Raw genomic sequence first — 25695 nt, forward strand, 5'->3', positions numbered from 1 at the left:
AGCTCAGCATCTGTGGCTGCAGCAAATTTTGGTGGATACTGGTTTTGAGTCTTAATTATCTGTATCACAAAAAGCACTCCTCCCACTAGCTGATGACATGGAAAGAGGTAGAGGCACAGCTCCTCGTCTCCTGTCATAAGGGCCTTTCCAGAGCGAGGACAAGACACCCAGGCAAGCAGAGATCCAGGGAAGCTTTTGTCAAAGCTACAGGCAAGAAGGCAATCAAAAGTTTTACACTGACATTGGGAAATTCAGTTAGAGTATAATGGCAAGCAGGACGCAACCAGGGCACTGATCTCGCAGATGTGACAAAGTAACAGGATATGAAATAAAAGGCTGCTCTGCTCAAAAGATACACAGTTCCTGGAGGTCATCAGATAACAAACTTGACAGAATGTCTCTTTGTCCCTTGTATAAAAAAAGCAAATGTTAATTCCCTGATTCTCACAACTGTTTCGAGATTAGTTACAAAACAAAAAGGTGGTATCTGACAAACATTACTGGATACATCAAAGGCAGCATGATGACCAGCTCTGTTTTGAGGAATGCTGCTGCTTTGAAATAATGAAGGCTGTAGAAGAAACAGAAAATCATAAAATCTTCTTCCTTGCTGCTACACTGATGAATTATTTCTCACAGCAACCCACAAACACAAGAGTCTCTCATTTAACTGCAGTGTCTGGGATCACAGCACGAGAACTGCCTCAGCTTAAGTAATTTAGGCATATGCAAGCAGCACTTCTTATTTTTAAATCCCTGCAAGGGTCCTTCTAGTAGCACTGATCTAAAGTGAGCACAGCCTCTCACAATTCAGTGGTTTCTGGACACCAACAGGCACAACCTGCCCATCTGGGAGCTCCCCAGTGTAAAGATATTTCAGAGCTCTTGGCAGTGCATGGGTCAGTACATACAACAGTTCTTCAGTTTACTTGGTTTGGGGTTTCAGCTGGTTATTCTAGTTCCAAGACAGACATCAGGAGCATGTTTGTCAATAATCAACAGTAATTTCCATGTGGTTTTGACAGGTTTAAGGAGATCCTATGACAAAGAATCTAACTGCTCTAAAATTATTTTCTAGCTTGAACAACAGAGCAAAGACCAGCTGAATTATACAGGTTCACAGAGAGTGAGCAGTAGATTGAGGTAAGTTTTTCATAGCTCTCAAGGTAGAGAAGGAAAAGCAGCAAAGCATTTTGTCTTCAAAAGAAATACCACAATTATTCCACAGATTAACAGATTATCCCACTAAAATACATTCATTTCTAATGGATGCTTCATGATGCTCATTTATATTTCACTTTTTTTCTTATGAGGTCACTGACAATGCTTTTACTTCACAAAAAATTGTATCTTGAGAAAGATGTAAGTTGTTTAAACTGGGGACATGATATTAATTTTGCATATTAAGCTCTTTCATTCTTTTTTTTTTTTTTTTCTAAATCCTTTCCTCATTGCTACAAATCCCTAATCAGAAGCTGTATCTGTATTTTCTACCAGTGCACTGAATAAACTGCATCAACTGCCTGGAAATTTAATGCAGTACATCTTAAACGCAGGCACAGCAGGGCCAAAGGACATTTCAGGAATTCATTTGAGTTGTAACACACACACTACCTGCCTCTGATTCCTCCCTAATGGAAAGTGAACCATTCACCTCTGTACTAAGTTTTAACATAAATGTATCAATTACCATCTTGTGAGTATGATGTCGAATAGTTAAAAAATGACAGTGTGAAATGACAGGGAAGACACTGTATTTTACACCATTTGTTATCCCCTCTCACATACTAAATCTTTACCAATTTTTCCCCTCAAAAAAGAAAACCATTCCTCTAACAAATGTATCTGGAAAGGTGTATCAGAGAAAATCCATTAGCTGGAATGCTAGAAATCAAAAAACTTTGAAGAAATTTATTCTCTTAGAATTTAGCAGTACTTGTGACTTTCGAATTTAATACTCAAAATTTTCATAAATATTTGGTTTTTCTGGCTCACCACAGAAGATATTAAATAGACTAGACTGAACATTTTGATAGAGGTATGCCTAGTATATTCTGTCTTTACAGAACCTGAGTATTTGATGAGGCTTGAGGTGAGAGGGGAAAAAGCTAATGAATTATGACCCTCTATGCCCCTGAGCACAAGGCAGATAAAATCAAAGCCAACACTAATTTAATTCAGGAAGATGATACGAACAAGTGTTTTAGTAAGGCCTGAAATCCACTGATGCTTCTACCATTTCTACTGAACCATCAGTCCTGGTGCTCTAAAACCTAAAAAGCTACTTTGGCTAGGATTACTGCTAAAAATCCTCAAAACTTTTATTCCTCTGACCCCCAAATCCTTCTAAAACAGACAGAAGTTGGACTCAATACTCTCAGGCACATGGTGTAGCTCTTGGGGATGGTCCTGTGCAGGGCCAGCAGTCGGATTCAATCATCCTTGTGGGTCTCTTCCAACTCAGCACATTCTGTGATTCCTTACATACGTACCCTGTCTGCTTTCAAGAGTTACAGAATGGTACCATGGTTGAAGAAGAGGTTTGCTCTCTAGTATATATTTATGTTTTTCCATGAAAACTTTAAAGTAGAAGAGTTTGGGGTTTTTTGGTTTTTTTTTTTTTTTTTGGTCACTTTCCACACAGCTTTTGGTTCACCATCATTCACGGCTTTGGCATATAACACACATCCTAGAACTGTGCCTTGGCCATGTTATGCATTTTGTGTAGACAGCATACTTTTAGTGAGGATACTGTTTTCCTTTTTTCCTGCCCATCCAGTAAAATCAGAATTGGCTTAAAAGCATTAACGTGGAAAACAATGCAGTAGGACTCTGAAGCTTACAGCTTGAAACCTGTTAATTTGGTAAGAACACAGGAGTCCAGACTTGTGATACAACTGCAGCACCACTGGACAGGCAGGTACAAGATGTTTTAGTGAGGACAAGGCTACACTACTTTCCAAACAAAAGCATTCTAGAGACTTCCTGATGATTTTGCATTTTGTTAAACACACAGTAAGATACTTAACAAGTGTGCATTTAATTACAGTGTCTATTAAATTGTGTTCAAAAGCTGTGCATTTTCTAACAATACAACAGTAAGGCAAAAATAGTATTTTATAGCTGGAATGACCTATCAGTTCAGTGTTACATAACATGCTGTGAAGGGATGGACAGATTAGATCCTGTAAAAACTGCATTTTTGCTATGTTGGATGAGAAGTGCTCCCTCGGATGTGTCAGGATTGCAGCTTTTCATTAGTGCTGAAAACAGCAAGTACTTCTTGTGCCCAATCCAAAACAGTTCCCTAGGTCCAAGCAGTATAATGTCCAAAAACAGAAACACTTCCCAAATAACCTATATTTGGATGACTTTGGCTTGATTATGTGACCCTCAGGACACCACAATAAATCTTTCCTTCCCTTGCTTGTGTCTACAAAGTAGCATCCTTTTTGCAGATAAGCAATGGTGCAAGGAGCACAGCAAGGACACTTGAGAGCAAACCAACAGAGATGCTGACCCACAGACACAATGGATGTAGAGAAAATGGCTGGCTTGTCTAGGGAGAGCACAACATATTACCAGATGGCAGTCCTGCCCCATCTCCATGGGGCTGCAAATTTATAATGGATGTCATTTTGCATATGACTGAAAACAGTGTGGTATATGGAGGAGTTCAGGGGGAGAGGGAAGGAAGAAAGATGGGAACTAAATCAGGTTTTTTTCAAAGCTTATTTCTCGAAACACTTCTTTATCGCGACTCCACACAGTGACACAGAGCAAGCTTTCTTCCCCTCCTCCACCTGACAATAAAAGCGAGCAACACAACAAGGTGGTGACACCCCTTTCGGAGGTGAAAATACTCTTGATTTATAGTGGACTTCATAAGAAATTGCCCAGTATAAAGTGGATTTCCTGTTCTATTGTCTTGCGGAGTAACAGGATCTGCTGTTTACAAACCAAGGAGTAAAGCACCTTTCCAGTCACATCGCCGCAGCAACCCCTTCACACGGCTGCACACCTCACCCTTTCCAAGGGGTCTGGCCGCCCTGAGCCGCCCTTCTCCCTTCCTGCGCTACGCCGCCCGCTTCCACCCGGCACGGAGCGAGGAAAAGCCGCGGGCGGGCCGGGACCGAGGGAGCCGGCCCCGCGTCCACAGCCCCGGCCGCCGGCAGGGCCCCCTCCCCGGTCGCTATTCCCACAGCCGGCCAGTCCCGGCTGGAAACCCGCAAGCGACCCCGCAGGGGCTGGGGCTGCTGCCGCTGCTGCTGCCGCGCGGGGCCGGCTCCGACAGCGGCCGGCTGAGCCCCGCGGGCACGGCGGGACACCGCGGAACACCGCGGAACACCGCGGGCACGGCGGGACACCGCGGAACACCGCGGAACACCGCGGCCCCGCCCGCCACCGGCGCCCCGACACGATGGAGACCAGCCCGGCCGGCCCCGCTCCCGGCAGCGTCGGGCCACGATCTCTGCCCGCCGCCGGCAGTGACCTTGCGGAAGGGCTCGCAGCTCCCGAGCATCACCCCACCGCGCCCGGCCGGGCCGCTGCGGCAGCGCTCGGGGCGGGCGGGGAGCCCCGCCGCCAGCTGTCCGGGCGCAGGTCACCGCCGGCCGCGCCGCCGGCCGCGCTCCGCGCTCCCCAGCCCGACCCACACGTAGGGTCTGCGAGGCAGGCACCGCTTTTGACATGTGCACGTACCCGGCCGGCCGCCCGCGGCACCGGGCACTGGGCTCCGCCCGGCCGGGCCGCCCCGCTCACCTGCGCCGCCGCCGCCGCCGCCGCCCCGCCGCTCTGCGCCGCCCGCCCAGTTCCGCATCGAGCGCCGGCGGCGGCGCGCGCCAACAGCCCGCGCGGGGGCAGCGGGGCCGGGCGGAACGAACCACTCGGAACCGGGGCGGGGGGAGCCGCTCCGCCCGCCGCCCGCAGGGGGCGCTGCAGCCGCGGAGGGACAGGCAGGATTGAGGCGGGATGGAGGGGGGATGGAGGGGGGATGGAGGGGGATAGAGGCGGGATGAAGGCAGAGCATGGAGAGAAACAGTTCTCCTGACGAGGCTGCGTTGAGAGAAGCAGGAACACTTCAGCCGCTGGAAGCGTCGAGTTGGTGCTTTCAGAGCTTGGCTCCACACGGACAAGGACAAGCTGCCTCGCAGCAAGGAGACACAGTGCCACGTACTTTCACCCTCTGTATTGAGTTACATACTTGCTAGGAGCTTCATAAGATTACAAGAGAATGTGGTTATTAAAAGCTTTAGATACAGCTTTTTAAAATTCCTTCCAAGCTTCTAAAAACCAGTACGCTGAATAAAAAAAATCAATTTATTAACAAAACCGAAACTACCAAAATAAACCCAAAATGCAGCCAAAAGCACCACAAGTAACCCACAATTTTTATACATATGGAGTGCAAAGTGGAGGAACACTTTGATGTTCTTAATCTATACTTTGCCCATCTTATAGAGGAATTGGGTTTTCAGAAATACCTTTCCTCCCTCCCCATTGATCTGAGTGCATCACGAGCAACTGAATAAGGGTACAGCCAACCAGGAACACCTCCCAGGATTGTAATTCAAGCACCCCAGGATTTCTCCAGCAGCCAAATCAGCAAAATTCATTTGAAATAGATCAGGTATAGAGACTTAGAGCAGCAGGACTGAATCTCAGGCCTAGATAGCATTTTGTGAACATAAAAGTACAAAGGATCACCAATCTCATTGACAGTTCTTCCTCCACACCTGCTTACTTGAGCTCCATGGGCTAACTTGGCAACCTTCTAAAAGACAAAAAATGGTTCTGTACTGATTTGCACTTTCAAAAAAAGTGGGAACATGAAGATATAAACAAGGAGATTATATTTGACTACATGAGAATGAAAAGGGATGCAGAGTGTGCTGCTGGAGTTAATTGTCTTCACAGTGGCTAGTATGGGGCTATGTTCTGGATTTGTGCTGAATACAGTGATGACAATGAGATATTTTTATTATTGCTGAGCAGAGTTAACACAGAGAAGTTGAGGTCTTTTCTGCTTTTCATACTGCCACAGTGGTGAGGGGACTGGGGGTGCATGGGAGGTTGAGAGGAGACACAGCCAGAACAGGTGACACCAACTGACCAAAGGGATCACCAAAGGGTGAAAACAATCACTGTTTTCACCGCTGCCATCCACAGCAATGTTAAGAGATTGTACCTTGAGAATCCCTCAGATTCACATGCAGTTTTTCTCTTCAAATTAAGGAGATGGAGCCCAAAGAATATAAAGCTGGAAGTTAAACTGCAGTTCTGTTGACAGTAGCCACCCTCTAATCTGCCCAGCACTGATGAGCTCTTGAACTCTGCTCATTACTCGCCCTCTCATACCCTGCTCCAGTCTCCTATAGACCTACTCATATTCCTTCTTCCTCTCGTTCAGTAGATTCCAGTTTTATACTCCAGAGTAACACAGAGGCTTCAGCAGAATAGCCTGTGGTGTGGAACCTTGTTAAACTGACCATTGCTTTCATTTCCCATTGGGGCAGGGGATCATTAAGCACTTGGGAAGCAGCTGATGATGGACAGCTCTCTGCTTTCCCCATCCCGCTTCTCCCTTTGAGGTAATGCACAAATTCAACTATTCCTGCTGTTCTGCCTATGAATGCATCAGAAATGAGCAGCATATCAGGTCAGGTAAGGCCCTACTGAAATCCACTTGACAGCTGGGGCACACTGGACTCCTCATTGAATTTTGGTGAGTCACAAAATGCAGAATATGGAGTAGAGCACATGCAGCAAAAGGGTTACATTCTGAATGCAGCTGCACAAATCGAGGTGAGGCTATTTGCCAGCTCTGGCACACAGCAAGGCACATACCAAGCTACAAATCTCATTAAAAAGGCCAAAAGAAACGGCCTGGGGTTGCATTCTACTTTTTTCTCACCACTTCTTGCTTCTCCCCAACACATGTACTCAATTTCTTATCAGCTTTGAGCTTGTTACAACAAGAACTTACTCCACCCTCCTCCAGTCTCATGACAGCACATCAGAGAATGTCAAAATCCTGTATTAGGCTTTATTCTTTTATATAAACATTAACATTTCTCAAACAGATTAGTTAAAAATACAGATTTAAACAAGAATTTTTGCAATTGCAATGAGTTATAAAAAACAACAGATTATTTTACAGATTGTTACAAGTGCTTTACAAAGGTGCAGAGTGAAGGCCAGTGGCAGGGGACCAACCTCAAGTGCAAAATGGACACAATACCCTCACCACGGGCATAGCGCTCAGATACACAGCCAAAAAAAACAACAAACAAACAAAAAACAGACAGACAAAAAAAAAAAAACTGAGCCATGTGAACCTATGCTCTTGGGATGCTCACTGGGCAAGCAAACATAGACCCCTATGACAGAGAAGATTCATGAGACGAAGCTACCAGGATACTTAAGGTTACATCTCTGAGATCAGCCATAAGATGTTTTTTCTTGGAAAATAAGGAACATGTTTTATAACAGTATATTTCTCTTTTGTCAGACAAAATATTGCTGTAAATCCTAGAATACTTATAGATGCAGATACTTAAAACTTGGGCCACAAATCCAGTGTGGATCTCAAATGCCCAAGGTGAAAAAGGATACCAGACCCAAGTGTTGTCCTGAAGCAGTTGGCACTCCTCATACAGGAGGGACATCCATATCCCGTGATCATCACTGAAACCTTGAGCAAGTACCTTGGAAAGACTTTGGCAAAAGGAAGACGATGCAAGTGGACCTGATTACATCCAATATTCCTGCAGCCCGTGATCTGAGAGTTGTACAGTCCATAGCCTATGCAATGCCCACATATTTCACTAAATGCAGTGTGTCCTCTCCTTGATCAATACGTCTTCACACCCACCTTGGAACACATACCACATGCTCCAGATTTTTGGAACTTTTTGAGATCTTTCCACCACACCCACCTTACCTAGGTACTGTGCCTACCCACCTAACTTTCTTCTATTCCACCCCTAAAGATAAAAATCTACACCTTGATTTGTTTTGAACTAAAGTCCAGCTGTTAGCATATCAAAGGTAAATTGAGCTGTCTGAGAACCACCATGAGATAAAACCGTGATGCATTACATTACAAAAAATCCACTACTTTATGCCTGACATCTTTTTGACACACAATGTTCCCTACCCAGAGGACCTCCTTGTTAGACAAAGGGCACTACACATTACAGGAATCCTTTTTCCAAAGAAGGGCCAGAATAAAGGGCAGCTCTAGAGATGAAGTCTCATAATAATGAAATAAAAGCTACTTCTCTTGGAATCATTGTAAAGGGCAGCACATTCAAGAGATTTTATTTATAAGAAACCCAGTGAAACCCCCAGAACATCCACACTGACTTCCCTGAGCTCCTCAGATCCAGGTATACTGGGCACCCTGAAGAAGCCTTTTGAGCTGGGTTACTCTCAACAGAGAGCTTTTGGCAAGTTCCAGCAAATTCATTTTCATAATCATTGAGAAGAGGATCAATGGGCAAACCCTCAGCATATGCTTAGAGAAGAGAAAGACTCTGAAAGAAACAGAAGTTGAGGGGCAGGGGGAAAGGTCTTCATTTCTACCATTTTTCAATGTTTCACGTTATTCCTTTGGGGTATGGGCACTACATCAAAATCAACCCCTCCATCTGATCTACCCCAGCTGCCTCCTGCATAGTCTCATGACAACACTGAAACCTCAGGCTAATCACTCCCTGTATGCCCAGCCCAGGGTCCAGTGCTTTGGAGAGGGGAGGCTGGCTTCTCGTTAGCAAAGGCTGGGAGATGGCATTATGTCAGCATGTCAGCGCCCTGGGAGCATGCAGTCACTCATGCACATCCCAGATTTCTGAGAGCAGGGGTGGGAGTTTCTTGTCCTGCAGCCGAAGGGCAAACACCTGTTCAGAGTGGACACTGCTCAGTGTCCGAAGACTGACCAGCTTCATTAACATCCGTGGGAACATCAAGCGGTCCTGCAGGGGCAAACAGACAGCTGTTCGTAAATTCACCTAAAACTTCGTTTTTTAAAAAAAAACAACAACCGATGATATACTGTAATCACAATCCTTACTTCCTCTAGACCCAGCATTCTCCAGGAGGATGCAGTGTGACTACTACACAAGTAGTACATCATGTCCCAGAACTCCAGACTTTCCATGCTGGCAAAACTATGGAACATGATACAGGATAGCAGATTGCAACAGCTCACAAACCCTGCATTTACAGCTTTTATTAAAGAGCCCAGAAGGGACAAGAATGACAGTACAGGCAGCAAGAGACCTGTTACGGACAGTACTGCATGAACACAAAATCCATTTGCATCACACTGGAGGTGCTCTGGTCAGGCACTTACATTTGGTCTGTTGATGCAAATGTAAGAATGAAGCGCTTCCACATAGGTGTGTTGCAGCCTCTCCACCAGGGACTGGTCCTGCACATTCGGTCGGTCTGACAAAAAGCAGGTTAGAAGCAAGGAGATTAGACGTAAGCAGATTGCCATTGGCAGCTTCACTGGATTTAACATCTCTGTCTAACCCCACTTCCTCCTATGGTGTCTTCCCAAAACTTCATCTCACACTCACCCAGCACAGCTGGGAGATATATCCATGACACTGTGGCAGCTCTGTCAGTGGCCTGCAACTGTTCTTTCTCAGTGATGTCTACTGCACACAGGGAGTCCAATCCGACTCCAATAGAGGTGGGAGCTTAGAGAGACCAAACACATTTATACAGTGTTGCTTGGTCTTACATTGCTGTCCCATAAAAAATGCAAAGCTGCCTATTCGAGAGCAAATGGGAAAGTCTCTCCAGTAGTCGAGCCAGTTAGAAAACAGGAACAAAGAAAAGCAGTCATTAATCAGGCCACGACACAGAAGAGTAGAGGTGGCTTCTTGGCAAAGCCCTGTCCTGGCCCGGAGCAATACTGCCTCTTGTCCGGAGTACGTTTGTTTTGTTTGCTTGCCCACTAGATGTCACTCACGTTGTGGGACCAGAATCACACCACAGAGGTGCCAAGGACATTAAGGGGCAATAAAATAGCGATTTCTAAGTGAAGAAGATAAATACTGGCTGGCTTTTCTGCAGTGAGGAATTCAATTTCCTTTGGACAGCAGTAGAAAATTCAGAATATAATGACTAATATGCTCCCTTTATCACTAGACTCTATATATGCTTGATTACTCCTTTTCTGCTTGTAACATCGCTTCACTCTACTCTACATCCTTTGCCCTCTGACTCACTGCTGCAGCTCTTCAGATCTTCCTGGCTTCTTACCTGCAGAGAAAATGTTGATGGCAATTAAAAGTGCATATTCAGCATCATTAAGCTGTAGCTCATTCATTCCCTTTGAGAACTCAAAGATGGGGTTAATGAACTCAAACTGCAGACCTGCAACAAACAGAAGAGCACAAGGTGAGTCAGGAACAACTGTCTCTCTACCCCTCCCTTTCATGGAAAAAACTGCCAGAAATCCACTGCCATACACCAGGGAGTGGGGAGGACAGACAGGCACAGAACAACCCTTACATTATGCTCCAGTGAATACATCCATTTTACATCCACTACTGGTGAGTACCAACAACAGCAGCTGAGGAGTCAGGTTCTAACTGCAACATGACACTTTTTCTGGGTTTTCCTAAAGCCTTAAATACCCCACAGCACATTACTGGGTAACAGCTAAAGGAACACACCAGCTACCAGGTAAGTCCATCAAAACATCATCAGAAGGTCACAAGTACAACATTTATGCATTAACACCTTCGCACCCAGTAGCCTTCACACTTTCAAAGAAAGGTTTAATTCCACACTTGAGGTTCATGTGAAGTACGTATGAGCTGAAAATATCTGGTTCCAAGAACTCTGAACTATGCCATTTCCTTCAGCTCAGAGAACTGGGAGACCTGAGACAGAGCCTGATCTAGGCTTCCAATCACCTCATTTGATAAATGCAGTCAGACAGAATTGCACTGATATTTATTGCCATAACAGATACCATTGTCAAATCAGGTCTCTTTGTGCCATGTAATCACACTGAAAACTTCAGGTCTTTCCTCCAAAATAGCATCCCAGTTTCTAATTTCCTGCATTACAACTGCATCAGAGAAGGAAGAACAAAATGGGGGGAATCTTTCTGGCTCCCTGCTTTTGGCCTTTCTAATAACCTGAAAAAAATGCTCCCAGAAAAAGTGTCATAAAGAAAAGTTGCATATAAAAGCCATCTCAAGTATAAATGGTTAAATAGCTACTCAAGGAATAAAATTTTAAAATCAGCTGAAACACAGCTAAAGTCTTGTTTCTAGAAATGCTGAAGATAACACATTTCCTGTTACTTCATCTGAAATTACAGACACTTATAGCTCCTAGAAAAATATACTTCAGAGATCACAACACCACAGGCTACCATATAGGATGATAAAATGTCTAAAGCAGTCTCTGGGGATCCTCAGTGCACAGTACAGACTTCCTATCAACTGAAATGTAATCACAGTAATGTCATCACACCAAGCGTCCATCCAAATTAGCAAGTGATACACTTGCAAAGGAGAGAAGACTGGTTTTGATTGGTATGATCTGATACAGCTCCACCACCACAACACATCTCTACAAGCCAGGAATTTCACACCAACTGCTAGTCCTAGGTGAACACTTGCACCAATATTTTCACGCTTTAAGAGTCCAGATTTTCTCAAGCAAATTGACACCTGGAAAAATGCATGAACTGAGCTGGCACCATACATTAAAAGCAAAAAAAAAAGGGTTAGTGGAGCTATTAGTTTGGTCCTGTTCTAAACCTCTCACCACAAATTACTTCCAGCTGCCCACATTAAAAAGGAAAATATGTAAGAACACAAGACACCAGGGAAGAAGAAACACCTGTCTAATGCACCACCTGCTTTGGCGAAGTCATCCCGATTATAGCTCAAATCCTTTAGAAAGGTGATGCTCTCAATCTCTGGATTGTAGCGCCGAGAGGTCTCCAACAGCATCACCTGAAGCCAGAAACAAGATATACTTGATTTGAAAGCAGGAAGAAATGTTACAACATCAATAACTTGCTGACTATTGAATCATCTTTGAAAACAAACAAACAAACAAACAAAACCACTCCAGTTTCTCTGAGAGTGCTTAAAATTGCCAAGGTAAAGTCTACTGCCATCCTTTGTGGTGTCTGCTTCTGGGAAACGGGAAATTCCTGCTTACCATTACCAAGGCACTTGCCTCATTCCCTTCCTGTATAACCAGGCACTGCAGTATATAACCAGGCATCTTGCCAATATAACCTCACACTGCAGTAATGGTCCCACAGATGAGGTCCTTCAGTCTGCCCTCCTCAAAAAAGGAAAAGAACTAGTTCTCTAGGTGGGTAACTCCAAATTCTTTCATCTTTGGTACTATGTATTAGGGTGGAGTCAAACTCTCACCTCTATGGTAGATGTCTTCAGTAAAGCGATCTGATCTTCCCTGGTAAGCTCCAGGAAGCCAGGTAATTGCTTGGCAAAGTCCACAATCTCTTGCACTGAGATAATTGCAAGTTCTGTGAAGTGTGCAAAACGCTGCTGCCTTGCTTCGCGGTTATTTGGATCAGGAATCTGGGGCCATGGCTGTAGAAATGGGAAGAGACAGCAGATATTTGTGAAAGATGGAGCCAAAGATGAAAGATAAAAAAAAAAAAAAACAAGGAAAGAAAATGACAACTACAGAACATCACCCTTTGCTGTTCTTTACAGAGCTTTAGCTCACAGATGCAATGCCTAAAGTAACTCTGTTCTCCCCAATATTTTACCTAAAATGCAACACCCCAAACTTTACTTTTTCTTATTTTGATAACTCTGGTAGAGTTTTTTACCGTCACTTTGAGCCTGTCAGTGAAGGAGCGCTGGTTGCACTGCTGCTGAGCAGCCACGAGCTTTTTTATCATGCTCAGCTGTTCTGGTGTCAGTTTGTGGGAAGGGCTTGGTGGATTTGGAGGGTTTGGACGCACCACAACTGTCCGAGCCTGATCGTCTTCCTGCTTCTTCAGTTTCTTCAGTCGGATCTGTTCCTCAGACAGAACATCTAAAGCAGGAATAGCTCATGAACAATCATAGGAAGACAATGGAAACCCCACTAAACACAGGGTAATGTGCTGTGGATGGAGAGGCAGAGATCACAGCTGCCTGTACCGGGCATAGCAGAGTGTACACAACACAGCTGACGATGGTACTTGTTTGTTTCTCCCTCTATTCCCTACTTTAAATTGTTCCATTGCCTTTCTTCTAACCATACTGTCACATAGAGTGTTCACAAAAGGCAGAAGCTCCCCTCATGATGCCCTGCAGATCTCAGAAAAACCACAGTGACATTGCCCACAAAGCAATTCCCTAAAATGTCATGTTACAACTGGTGCTCCCTTCATACACCATGGCATGTCTACCTTATTTTATATTATCCTACTGCTATGTCTTTCCTCAATATTGTTAATTTAACAGCTTGTGTCATCTCACCCTCTTCAAAGGTCAGACTTAGTCCTGGGTAGAGTTTGAGAGTGGAAGGATAATTTGCTGTACAGGCCATCTGCAGCAAATTCTAGAGCAGTAACATATCCCTAGATGAATAATGGAAGAGTAACTTTGCATAAGTGTACTGAGGACCAACTGCAGGTCCTTCAGGAATAGGGTTACAAGTCTCTTTCAGTTGTCAAGTCAAAGGGGAGATGTTATTTGGATGTAACGCTATAAGGAACAGAACAACTTGAAGGCATCTGCTCTACTGAGGGCTGATAGGGTCCCTGTGTCAGAGAAATGGAAGCACAACTTCTCTCATAGGCTTGCCAAGCATTGAAGAGGGATTTAAACTAAAGCCACCTAGGGACGGGAACCTTAAGCCATCCCTCTCCTCTCCCAGTCCAGTTTGATGCCAGGACCAGCAAGAGATGCCCAGAGCCTGGAGAGGGTATGCAGGTCAGCACCTGAGGAGCAGCACAGTGGAATTTCTGCCACTCCATCCAGTAAGTCAGGTTCATCAGGAGCCCAATTTAAATGCCCCTATGCAAATACACATAGCATAAGGAATAAATAAGAGGAGTTAAGAGACATGCACACACCTACAGGGCTGTGATCATACTGGCATCAGAGAGAGAGGGTGCAAAGCAAGTTCACTGGCCTGGACTTCAGGAGAGCAGACTGGCCTCTTCAGGGATCTGCTCAGTAGAATACTATCAGATAAAGTGCTGGGGGGAAGAGGGGCCCAAGAAAGCTGGTTAATATTCAAGGATTGCCTCCTCCAAGCAGCGATGCATCCTTGTCTCTAAATTGGAATAGCATGGATTTGACAGGTAGATCACTTGGAGGACAAGAGATTGGCAGGATGGTCACACTCAAGGAGTTGTGGCCCATGGCTCCATGCCCAGGTAGAGACCAGAGGTTGGTACTGGGACCAGTGCTGTTGAACACCTTTGTCAGTGATGGGCAGTGGGACTGAGGGCACCCTCAGCAAGGCTGTTGACAGCACCAGGCTGTGGGCTGTGATGGACACTCTGGAGGGAAGTGAAGCAGAAAAGGAACTGATTGGAAAAAACCCAACAACTCTGTATCTTCAGAAACAAAGATAAATAACAAAAATAAACAAAGCTTGACCTTTCAAACAAGACTTTAAAAGTGCTGAAAGAGTATTTGGCCTTTCTCAAAAATGTACAGATAACACAGAAAAATAAAGGAGGTTGTAATGAGGTGAGGGTTAGTCTCTCCTGCCATGCCCACAGTGAGAGGACAAGAAGAAATGGCTTTAAACTGAGACAGGGGAGATTCAGATTAGGTATTTAAAAAAATTTTCCTTGTTAGGCCATGCATTGGAACAAGTTGCCCTGGGAGGTGATGGAGTCACCATCCCTGGAGGTGTTTAAAGGGCACCTGGGATCTGTGCTTGGTGGTATAGTTTAGTGGTTTAAGGGTTACAGTGGTACTGCTGGGTAGACATTTGGACTTGATTACCTTAAAAGATCTCATCCAGCCTTGATGGTTCTATGCTACTATAGCTGCTACACAGAAAAGCAGGCCTTATAACTGAACAAGTATATAACTGCACTTAACAGAATCATGTTAAGCAAAGAAAATAACTGAAGACCTACTATAAGATAGGATTCTTGGGATTGCAAGGATAGACGTAGGACATAACACAGTTATGTTCTCAAGCTCTCTCTCAAGCTGAGAGTAACCTTTATCCCTGACTTCCAATGGGGAGAAGGTGTGCACAGATACATGCACCATGCACAAAATTTACAATTCTAACAGCAAAGGCATTCAGTACAATTACCAAAATAAGGGGGATCTCTAAGACGAGAGAATGCTACTTACAGTGTCAGTTTAAGGAGGGAAGTGATTGATCCAAGTGATTACAGTCCCTCATCTTGGGACTCTGATGCACAAAAAAAATTTTATCTGGTAACATGTTACTTGGCTATTAAGAACTCTTAAACTGCCTATGTGTAAGCTCCTACACCATGCTAAATTCAAAGCAATCTAACTTACTTGGTTTGTCAGGAAGGAATTATTTAACCTCATGGCTCACACTGGCTGAAGAACAATAAACTGGCCATGAATAACTTCAGTCTGGGAATTAGAAGAATGTTTCCAGCAATTACCAGGGGGGAAGTTCTGGAATGACCTTCCAAGTGAAACAGCTGGAGGAAAAAGCCCTCAGTTTCTGTCAAAACTAACAAGGCAAATTTGCAGTGGGGATTACATTGTCTACAAGAATTGCCAAGCTCTTGATAATAACACCAAGATTCCTTTTGACCTAATTTTCCTGAGCTGTCTTCAACACAAAACAATGACTACATGCAGAAACATACTGAGGCTCTTTGTATCTACCTGCAACAAAAGAGAAGCAAAGTGAACAAGTGGTCTTACTGCATTGCTTTTCAAATGCATCTGTTTTGTAGCTCTTGGGAACAGGGCAATGGGGTAAAGACAGCACACGTAATGCTGATACAAACTAATGAGACAAAGATACTGATGTGCTGTTTCATGCTGGAAAACTGAACAGCGTGTCTCCTAGCTCAGCAGGACTTAATTTTTGCAGTTATATTTCTGAAACACCCGCTGCTCCTAGCTGTTCTGGGTGCTGGATGTCAGAAAAGACGACTTCAGACATATCTAACATTAATTGAACATTCATTCAGTCAGTTCTGACGAGCAAAGAGATGAAACCTGGATACCTTGGCCAAGGAGGGCTGCTCCTGATATGCAAGTAGAAATACTGGTGGATATTCAGAAACGTATGGCTTATGTCTTACATGAAAAAAACAGCAGAGATCACTAAAAGGAGCAATGAGATCAGCTCATGCACAAACACAGCTGCAATACTGTGGTGCTGCCCTTGACCTATTTTGCAAGCTCACAGTAGGAAGTAAAGTGCCTGCTGTTCAAGAAGCGCAGTGACCAGTGTTACAGTCCTGGTCACAAGCCTGATGTTAGTGATACACTTTACAGCACCCTGATGAACATGTGAGTCTTTCCTCTGCTGATATATTCCACAGGTTCTTAAAAGGAACAAGCAGGGCTGAGTTCTCAGCACACCAGTGGTGTTTCACTAACAGCCTCACCTCCCCACACAATCCTTGCTGAGCTCTCTGACTTCCCACGCACATTCCAACGTCCAGCCTGCACGGCTTCCACATTCCCCCAACCCGAGCGCTCGCACGGCCCCCTGCCTCGCAGCCATCGTCCCCAGAGCCCTCGTGTCCCAGCGTCCCAGGCCAACCCCCGGCGCCCAGCGCCCGCGCTCACACTGCTCGCGCATGCCGGCCTCCTGGCACTTGCGCAGCCGGCACTCCTGGCACTTGCGGCGCATGTACATGTCCATCTCGCACTTGCCGCCGTTCTTGCACACGTACTGCGCGCCCTTGATGACGCTGCGGCGGAAGAAGCCCTTGCAGCCTTCGCAGCTCAGCACGTTGTAGTGGAAGCCGGAGGCCTTGTCCCCACACACGCTGCACACTTCATTTCCCAGCATCTTCGGGGCTGGGCCCTTCTTCCGCTTCAAGGGGGGATTTTCTACCGAGACGAACGATAGCGAGGAAGGAAAATAAGAGACAAGAAAACTCACGGACGCGAAGGAAATGTGATGTCTGCAGCTGACTGCCCCATTCCTGACAAACAACGTCCTCACCCAAACCCACTATTTCCCAAGCATACGGATGAAAAGATCAAGTCTCCCTTTTCACACACACCCCTTCTGGGCAAGCAAGTCTTCTGCAACAAACTCACTGACACAATCCACAAGGTTTCACCTCAACTACGTAAACAAACATAGCCACACACTTGTTCCCCTCCAAAATGGAGTGAAAGAGACAAAATGTGGTCAGGCCAAGTGCTCTTCTGCACTTTCCAATTACAGTTAAGTAACCAATGTGAGAAAGACATACAAAAAAAGTTCAGTTGAAATCTAAGATTGTGCAGAAAGTAAATTTCTTGAGAATTCACCTCTAGTTCTCTTACTTCTATTCTCTGCCATACATATGTACAAGAATAAGGAAAAATGTTTCCTCAATTCAATAGTGACAGAAAGCCAGTGCTGAAACTGTGACCATACAAAAACCAGACTGAGCAGACAATCCTTGTAACTGGAACACTTGGGGAAACTGTCAAGACAGAAGACAGCAGCTTGTGGAGTTAGCAGCAATAAGCTAACTCAGCAGTACACTTCACAAGCTCTGTGAACCTTTGGAATGTCAAAGCCATCATTTCCTCTTCTAGAAGAGTGCTCCCCACTCCTGAAACATTCTCATAGTGACTGTTTACTAAAGCTTGTTGTTCTATTCAAACATGGGGCCTTCACTACTGCTTCACATTTCAGATGGTCTTGGGCAGCAGCTTCCAGTTCTTCCTACATCATTCGGACAGATTTTAATCTTATCAGTGGCTCTGCATTTTGAAAACACCTCTGCTCTGCTCCAACACATCTTACCTTATGCACTCCAGTCAAACGCTTGACACTATTATATGTTCATTCCCACCCTATTCACCCTCTCTCCTTTCCATCCATTTAATTCTAGCTATGTTAACACCTGATATTCTACACAGCTCATAGTGCTGGCATTTTTCTGTATGTCAGATATTATAGATTCTTCTGTGGCAGCTATTATGAAGATTACAATCAGCATGTCTTGATAAATCTCTCTATTTTGTTTAGATATGCCTGGAAAGCCTTTACACGGGAGTTAATGCTTAGTTTGAAGAACAAGGCTAATGCATTTCTTGATCCACATCAGGATTACAGTTGCATGTCTCATTTTTGTACTTACTGTTCCACTACTTCTAGCCTTACTTGTGTTTACATTTACTACTCTGCTCAAGTTCCTGAAATGCTAACCAGTTTTAGGTCAGTCTCAGATATTATTTGTGCTCCTCAATACAAGTTTTCAGCCATAAGTATCTTGGTGCTAATTTTCAATCCCACTGACTTTATGGAGGCCTGGGGGTCGCTCATTTTGGCCTGTACTTCTCATTGCAGATTGGACAGCAAGAAAATGTCATCATAAAGGTTAAATTACTGATGATCTCCTCTCTTGTTCCACTGTATTTCTCTTCACACAATATATTACCAAGTAAAAATTATGCAATGCTACAGTTATTTCAGATTACTTATTATAAACAAACGTAATGGAAAACTAACTGGTATAACAACTTTGCTGAAGCCTTGAGTGATGTTCATATGCTTCTGAGGAACAGCAGAGTAATCCAATGACTTCCACAGACAAATTTGTCCATCTTTTGGACTTCCTAGCTGTCTTTAAGACATTACATAAACCTCTTATTTATTCTCTTAATACCTTTGCTATGACTGCTTTACTGAAACAGATAGGCTTATTCTTTGATCTATACAAATTATTTTCCACCTCTGAGCATGAAGCATTTCAGTTACATAGATGATTATTGTTATTTTCTGTTGTCAAAGATAACACAGAAATAATGTAAGATGTATAAAGAAAGCATGAATGCCACCTCTGAACCTTCAGCTCTCATTAGGGTTCTCCTTCCTTGGTAGATACCCTATTAAATAAATATTTTCCACATTTTGTGTCTTTTCTCCTTACATTTTCATAAGGAAACAGCCTATCAATAGCTTTCTTTTCAAGTCCTCAAACCCCTCTTAAGGGCTTTAATTGGGTAGTCTCATACCACCTTTCAACTACTCTCTTTGTTTCTACTCTACTGAGTCCTCATTCAACATTCAGATTATCTCTTTGTTTTGTATCGAGATTGCCCATTGCCTCACTGCTGAGCAAATACATTAATTTGTCATATTTTCACTAGGGTCATGATGACCCTATGCACTTATTCTTTCCTTTTTTCCCTGTTACCTGTCAGAGATGTTATACTGTCTTCTTACAGTTTGAAAGTATAGGACTGTGGCCATAAGCAACAGCTTTAACTACAGAATCTCAGTTTTATGTCTGATACTCTTCACCCTCAGTTAATGTAAGAAATACATGGAGAAACTCCTACTGTCTTCCCATTGCGTGAATCTGCAAAACCCTATCATCTCTTTGCACCACCTACCCTTGTTGAATTGTCACCTGTAGTAAAGCTTTATTGTTCAGCAGTTTCTGATAAGGCTAAAAAAATTATTTATCTTACTGCCACGGACCTAGCCTCTAGAAGGTCAAACAAGCAAAATATTCAACACATTTATCACTTAGATGAACTGAGTCTTCAGCTATGAATAACTGACTCTATTCTTAGACATCATCTCTTGAGTGCCTCAAGCACAGTAGAACTTTACCTAAAATTTTGCCAAATATCAATTCTACTTGCAGCTGAAAGAATGGATAGCCTTTATCTTGCATGGATTTAGTGAGAATTTTTGCATACCTGCATGCTCAGGGGGGTTCTCTGAGCCAGGGAAGAGCGGAAGCCCTTCCTCCTCCATCTCAAATACACTTGGCACCCTCTTCCCATGATCCTGTGTGCCGAGTTGAGTGGGACCCATGGAGGCCACACAGGAAGGATACACTATAACCTCATCGCTGCAGCATTGTTTCTGCCAAGCAAGGGGCCACAGGCATCTATCTTCAAAGTCCTTAGTTTCTCTCTTCTACTCAAAGTCAGGAAGTACCTGTGGAAGAAACAAACATGCAAAAGAGGCAAGAGTTCAACTACTGAGACTATTAACTTCCAACATCTATTACAAGCTGTATTACAAGCAAACTTTGAGATTTTGTTTCTGTAATTAGCTTTGTTTTATCAATGTTTATACTACTGAAACACAATATTTCAACAAACTGTGGTAAAAGGTACAATACTAGCATATCCAGGTGCAAAACTATTCTTTCATTGCCAACAGACTTATCAAAGCAAGACAAGTCTTCATTACTGCTAACACTACCAGTGCACTTCATCCCTGATCTCTCCAAGTGTGTAAGAGGGAAATTCCTGGCATTATAACCAGTGGCCTTTGTTAAAGCTTCCAGTAACAAACAGCTCAGTGCTGCCAGCTGCTCTGAATTTTGGTGCATGTATTGCAGAGCATATAGAAAACCGGAAAAGAGATTTTTCATACAATTATTTAGCACACTACTAAAGATCTAATTTCCCTTTTACTATCGGTAGTCAAAGACTTTGACAAAGCTTGATGATACATCAAAGATAAGGATGAAAAATCCTTCCCACACCTACAGTATGAAATTGAAAGCCAGCATCCTCCCTATGGGAAATGGCTATGATGCCATTCTCAGAAATGGATTCACCACCAACCTTCTGAGGGTTTTTTTTGTAACCTAGAAACCATACTGGAAAGCAACTTCATTAAATAGCCCTGGCTCCACTACAGAATCTGAAACTGGAAAGCAAATGCAACCACTTTTTCCAAAAAGGCCCACTAGCACAGAAAAGGACTCTACTCATTTGACCACACAGATTCAGTGAAACTGATGCAAATTGCTAATGTAAACACCCCTAAGCTGATTGAAGGTCAGTTGATCTTAACTCAGTGATTTACCAATGCAAGCTAAAGAGATTAACTGATTTAAAAAGCGACTGCATGAAAGGCCTGTACCAGGTCTGAGTGATTGAGCTCAGGACTGGAAGCCTATCAGTCCCTGAAAGACAGGAGGTAAAAGAAAGCTCTGAAGCAGCCCAGATTGAGCATCAGACAAGCCCATACAAGAGCATCAGGCAAGCAGTGACATGCCTCACACACTGGAGTGCTGACAATGAAGAGGCAGAGGACCACTGTCCCAGGCTTCTTCTTTCCTCCTGGATATTTGGACCAGACCACACAACTTTTCTCAGAATGTCAAAAACAAAGATGAAAGCAATGTTTCCACGAATGAACCCCCCCCAGAACTATGAAACAGGTATCAAATATAAAAGCAAATGACACTGTCAGGCCTGCTGAGCTCCTGTCATCTCCAATTACACCATGGATGTAGGTGTTAAAACCCACAGAGCACATTAATTCACATGACGTTTGTAAACACGGCCTCAGACTGCATTAAGAATTCAGAGCTCCCTTCCCTAAGGGATCTAGAAAAACAAACTATCCAGGATAAAAGCAGTGACAGCAAATATGAAACTTAAACCTATGAAAGAAAAAAAGTCCTGCTATGACAGAGTACTACCTAATGGATGCAATTTGCAACAATTTGAAGAAACTCATGGTCCTCAAAGAAACCATGTGGCTACCACAATCAACCTTTTTTTAAAAAAAATCATCAGGAAATCTTGCAGAATCTGAAAACTTTATGGAAGCAGCATAGAGCATCAGATGGAGATAGGAACTTTACCGTAATAAATCCAAACCCAACTTGTATTCCTAGTCCTATGTAAGCTCCCCACCAATGCTGACACAGATGTCTCTGGACATGTTTGGGCATGAAACAAGAAAGCTAAGAGTAAGCCTCTGCATCTCCACATTCCTTTAAACCATGCAAAAGACTCACTCAGAGATTAATTATTGTGCAGAATGAATCACCAGCAGCACTACTGCAGCAATTTTTCAAAGGAAGGGTTTGATCACCCGTTGGAGGGACTGAGTGACAGTGCTCAGGCTCAGACCTTCGGCTCAGTGACCCATTCTTAGTGAGCCACAACTGAAATTTATCCAAGAAAACAAAAGAGGAGGGTAAGGTCTGATGGGATTTCAAAACTGTGTGACCTGCACAACAACTGACACTGCAAGAGTGAAAATTGCTGTCAGCAAGACATCTGGAGTCCAGAGGGGAGTGTCTGAGAGACTGCACGCTACCAAGGGGGAGGGGAATATAAATCCATGTGCACACCCAGGACACGGCAACAGAGAAGTCACTATCTGTGCCATGGAACTACCCAATGTATTCCTGCTTCATGCACCAGCCTCCAACCTTCCCAAAACAGAATGGGCCAGATAGAAAAGATTATTTGTCTTCTCTGCTCCTAAGACAGCACTTTTTCTTTTGCAGGTGCAATAATAGTTCCAGGCTGTGGAAAACTAACCTAACCACAAACAGCAGCAATCTGGTGCTAGGTAAAGAAGCCTACTGAGCATTTCCCTCACATGCACACAAGTGACAGGCTGTATGACAAGGCTTGAGGCTTAGTTTTCACAGAAATGCATGAGGAATTTTACACTACTAAAAATCTTGCAGAATTTTGTACTAATAATCACATTATTAGAGATTCACACCTTCCAATCTGCATGACCACTTCAAATGAAAATGCAGAAAGGTGATGCAAGCCGTAACTGTAAGAGAGAACACTCTCTTCTAGACACAGTCTGCTGTGCTGCCTTCCGCTGTCTGTCTCAACTCCTTCAGTTTTAGAAACCAGGATTGGCCATGTGACAAAAAGATGAAGCAATCACGTCTCTCAAATGCAGCATCTCAGAGGGTAACCTGATGAGTAGACATACTCCAGTGAGGAAACACATAGAGATGAAAGGCTGAGGGAAACAAATTTCTGCCAGCCCTTGCCACCCATGTCTAAAATATGACACTAAACATGTCTGAAACATGTCACCATCAGCTTCTCCCGACTCAATTTCTTCCATCTCCCCTTCTTTTCTGAGAAAAGAGAACAACTCAGATACTGATGGTCTCCAGGTCAGCACTCTTACAACAAAGTAGTGGGTTTTTTTTCAGAGACTAAAGATGGTAACCCTGGCTCTTGCACTTCATCCTAAATGCCAGAAACATTCATCACTTCCTCCAGCAACAATCTCATCCCATTCCCTCACTGAGTCCTCTTTAAGCCAGCTGAAGCACTTACACATTCTTCTGCAAGACTTTGATCTGACCCATGATCAATAGACTAAGTTACAGAATATACCAAATCATTGTCCCACATTCATTGAGGACAAGTAAAGGAGATACCATTGGGCAGCACAGAATATATAGAAACCAAATGAGGCACATGCAGTTACTATGACACTTCTGCTACAGAGTGCTGTCCTCTCCCTGGTATTCTTAGTTTGGCACTTCCCATGAAGGGTTTAAGGATCAGGAACCAGACCAGATGCAAGCACATCTCTGAAGGAACTGTACTGTGTAACATACAAATAACCAGAGGAACAGTACAACAAGCTCTTTGCCTCCACATACAGGATGCTCAGAGGGAAGAGTACCTTTTTAGAAAGTTTGTTCAAGTCTCTGCAATCCTTCAAAACAAGATTTACTCATCGCAGTCCTGGCCCTGTAAATTACAATATCCTACAGTTTCTGCCAAGGCAAACATATGTTTCAGGTCTGTAATGAATCACAAGCAGGCACTCCGCAGCATGTCAGCATCAGCAGAAGAGATCTCATGTTTGTATGCATATGCTAACATGACCGTGCTCACTGTGTGTCAACAAGACAGCACCTCTCTGTGTGGGCCTTAACAGGCTGTTGGTGAACAAATATACCTGACAGGAAGGGCTATCTTTCAGAGGTAACTAAAACAGGGATATCATCTGGCATTTTGGCTTCTAAGCGTGCTCTGACATGCAGTAGAGATTGACATTGGCTGCTAGCATTTCTCTCTGAAAGCTGGGCCCATGGCAATGCATAATGACCTCTGCTGAAACCTATATGCACAACCCACACAGTGTTAATGCAACCTTGGGTATCAGATGCTGGCTGTAGATCTAAACGGACAAGAAAAAGAAAACAAAAAAACAAAACAAAACAAACAAAAAAACCCAAACAAAACAAAAAGAAAATAAAAAAAAATAAAAAAAAAAACACAAAAAAACCCCAAACTCACCGTTAAGACTGAGATTTCACAGGACTCTATGGCATCAGCAGAGAACTAAACCCCCTGAGAGGCACCACTGTTCCAATTCTCTCATACAGAATAACCATATTTTGTGACCTAATGCTTTTCCTATACTGAGTCTGGTATAGCAGCCAGAGTATTTCCACATATCTTTCCTACTATCTTGGATCTAGGATCTATGAGGTACTACCTCATAGCTGTTTCAGAAAACAAAGATTATTCCCAGCCCATGTTAGCTCATTCCTCTTCCTTCCCTCTACATCACATTTCTCAAGAAATGCTGAAACAGAGAGCAGGTCTATGAGTGAGGCAAAAGTATATATATATATATATATGACACATTTAAATTAGGAAAAAGTTGAAAAAGACACCTTGTACCTTTCAAAATTAATATGTCACTTTGAAAATTAAGCAGTATTTCATGTGAAAATTGTCAAAACTCATGGAAAAATAATAACTTCAGACTGACAATGGGAGAGACAAATCACAAAAACGCAAAATGTGAAAAGCAGTGCAACAGGATACTGTAAACAATTATTTTGAGCAGTATGTTTACAAAGAATGGAAAAAGCAGTACTGTAACTCTCAGGGAACAGACTAGCTCAGTGCCTCTGCTGTAAATCCCTCTCTCGGAGAACTGCAGGGACACAGTCTGAAATCACATTATCCATTTTGATCTCCCAGAAGCATAAAGGCAGCCACAAACTGGAAAGAGTTTGTGAGCCATCATCAATCCCAAGCTGATAAAGAAAAGCTACAGCCTCCTGACTGCTTTCATTTGCCGTCCAGCTATGTTTCAACTGACCACGAGCAGCTGTCCAAGATTGTAGCACTGCTCTGTGAGCTGTTTAAGTTGTTGCCACTATTGACAACTATGCAGAAACATCATAGAAGCCACTCCCAGCTGCGCAGTCCTCCAGTCCTCCAGTCTCTTGCCCTCACGTTAAGGGTCTTAATTGCCACCTCTCCCTCCCCAGCTCAGTTCCAGAGCCTGCCTTCCTCCCCCAGTCCCCTGCCTTATTTTGGGTTTTACTCCTGCTGCTGACCAACTCCTTTATTACCCATAGTTTGCCGATTCCTGGCATGGCCTTCGCCCAGGTATTTGTCTTTCCCTTTGAAGTGGGCTCACTGCAGCATCTAGCTCTCACTGGGTTTCATTTGGTCTCAGCACAAGGCATGCTGTCTCCTACCCAGGTCAGGCATGGAAACCACCACAAAGTTCAGAGAAAAACAGCAGAAGTGATGTTAACAACTCAAGCAACAAGATGATAACAACTCAAAAAACTAAAATAAACAAATGTATGTCACTTGGTTGAAAGAGTACTGGGAAGAGAAAAAAAGGTCTAACGATGGTTTCCTGAAAGGCATTACTCTGACAGTATGTCTAAAAGAACACTGAGAAGGGAAAAGTCTGGCTATTGGTGAAAAACACCCTAAAGCTGAGTTCTGGGGACTGGAAATCTCCATAACTTTCCTTCTAGAA

At 43.7% G+C, this 25695-nt stretch overlaps 2 protein-coding genes across 11 annotated transcripts in view; both read right to left on the bottom strand.

Annotated features, from left to right (window-relative positions):
- Nucleotides 1-4779, bottom strand: part of MADD (MAP kinase activating death domain) — a 69549-nt gene extending 64770 nt beyond the window's left edge. For all 5 annotated transcript variants that reach the window (XM_062495978.1, XM_062495974.1, XM_062495976.1 and 2 more), the window contains exon 1: nt 4702-4779. The gene's annotated coding sequence lies outside the window, so the exon portion shown is untranslated. The remainder of the gene's footprint in view (nt 1-4701) is intronic.
- A 2246-nt stretch (nt 4780-7025) lies between these two features.
- Nucleotides 7026-25695, bottom strand: part of NR1H3 (nuclear receptor subfamily 1 group H member 3) — a 31906-nt gene continuing 13236 nt past the window's right edge. For 5 of the 6 annotated variants that reach the window (XM_062494304.1, XM_062494305.1, XM_062494303.1 and 2 more), the window contains exons 2-9: nt 19854-20097; nt 16767-17033; nt 12848-13056; nt 12423-12602; nt 11891-11990; nt 10276-10389; nt 9356-9450; nt 7026-8975 (exon numbers count right to left, since the gene is read on the bottom strand). In XM_062494304.1, the coding sequence (XP_062350288.1) occupies nt 8829-8975; nt 9356-9450; nt 10276-10389; nt 11891-11990; nt 12423-12602; nt 12848-13056; nt 16767-17033; nt 19854-19971 (1230 nt within the window). In that variant the 5' untranslated portion in view covers nt 19972-20097 and the 3' untranslated portion in view covers nt 7026-8828. Of the gene's footprint in view, nt 8976-9355; nt 9451-10275; nt 10390-11890; nt 11991-12422; nt 12603-12847; nt 13057-16766; nt 17034-19853; nt 20098-22644; nt 22718-25695 lie in introns of those variants that run through there. The other variant, XM_062494307.1, reaches the window with a different exon arrangement.

The sequence above is a fragment of the Cinclus cinclus genome, chromosome 6 (assembly GCF_963662255.1).
Source record: "Cinclus cinclus chromosome 6, bCinCin1.1, whole genome shotgun sequence".
Classification (NCBI taxonomy): domain Eukaryota; kingdom Metazoa; phylum Chordata; class Aves; order Passeriformes; family Cinclidae; genus Cinclus; species Cinclus cinclus.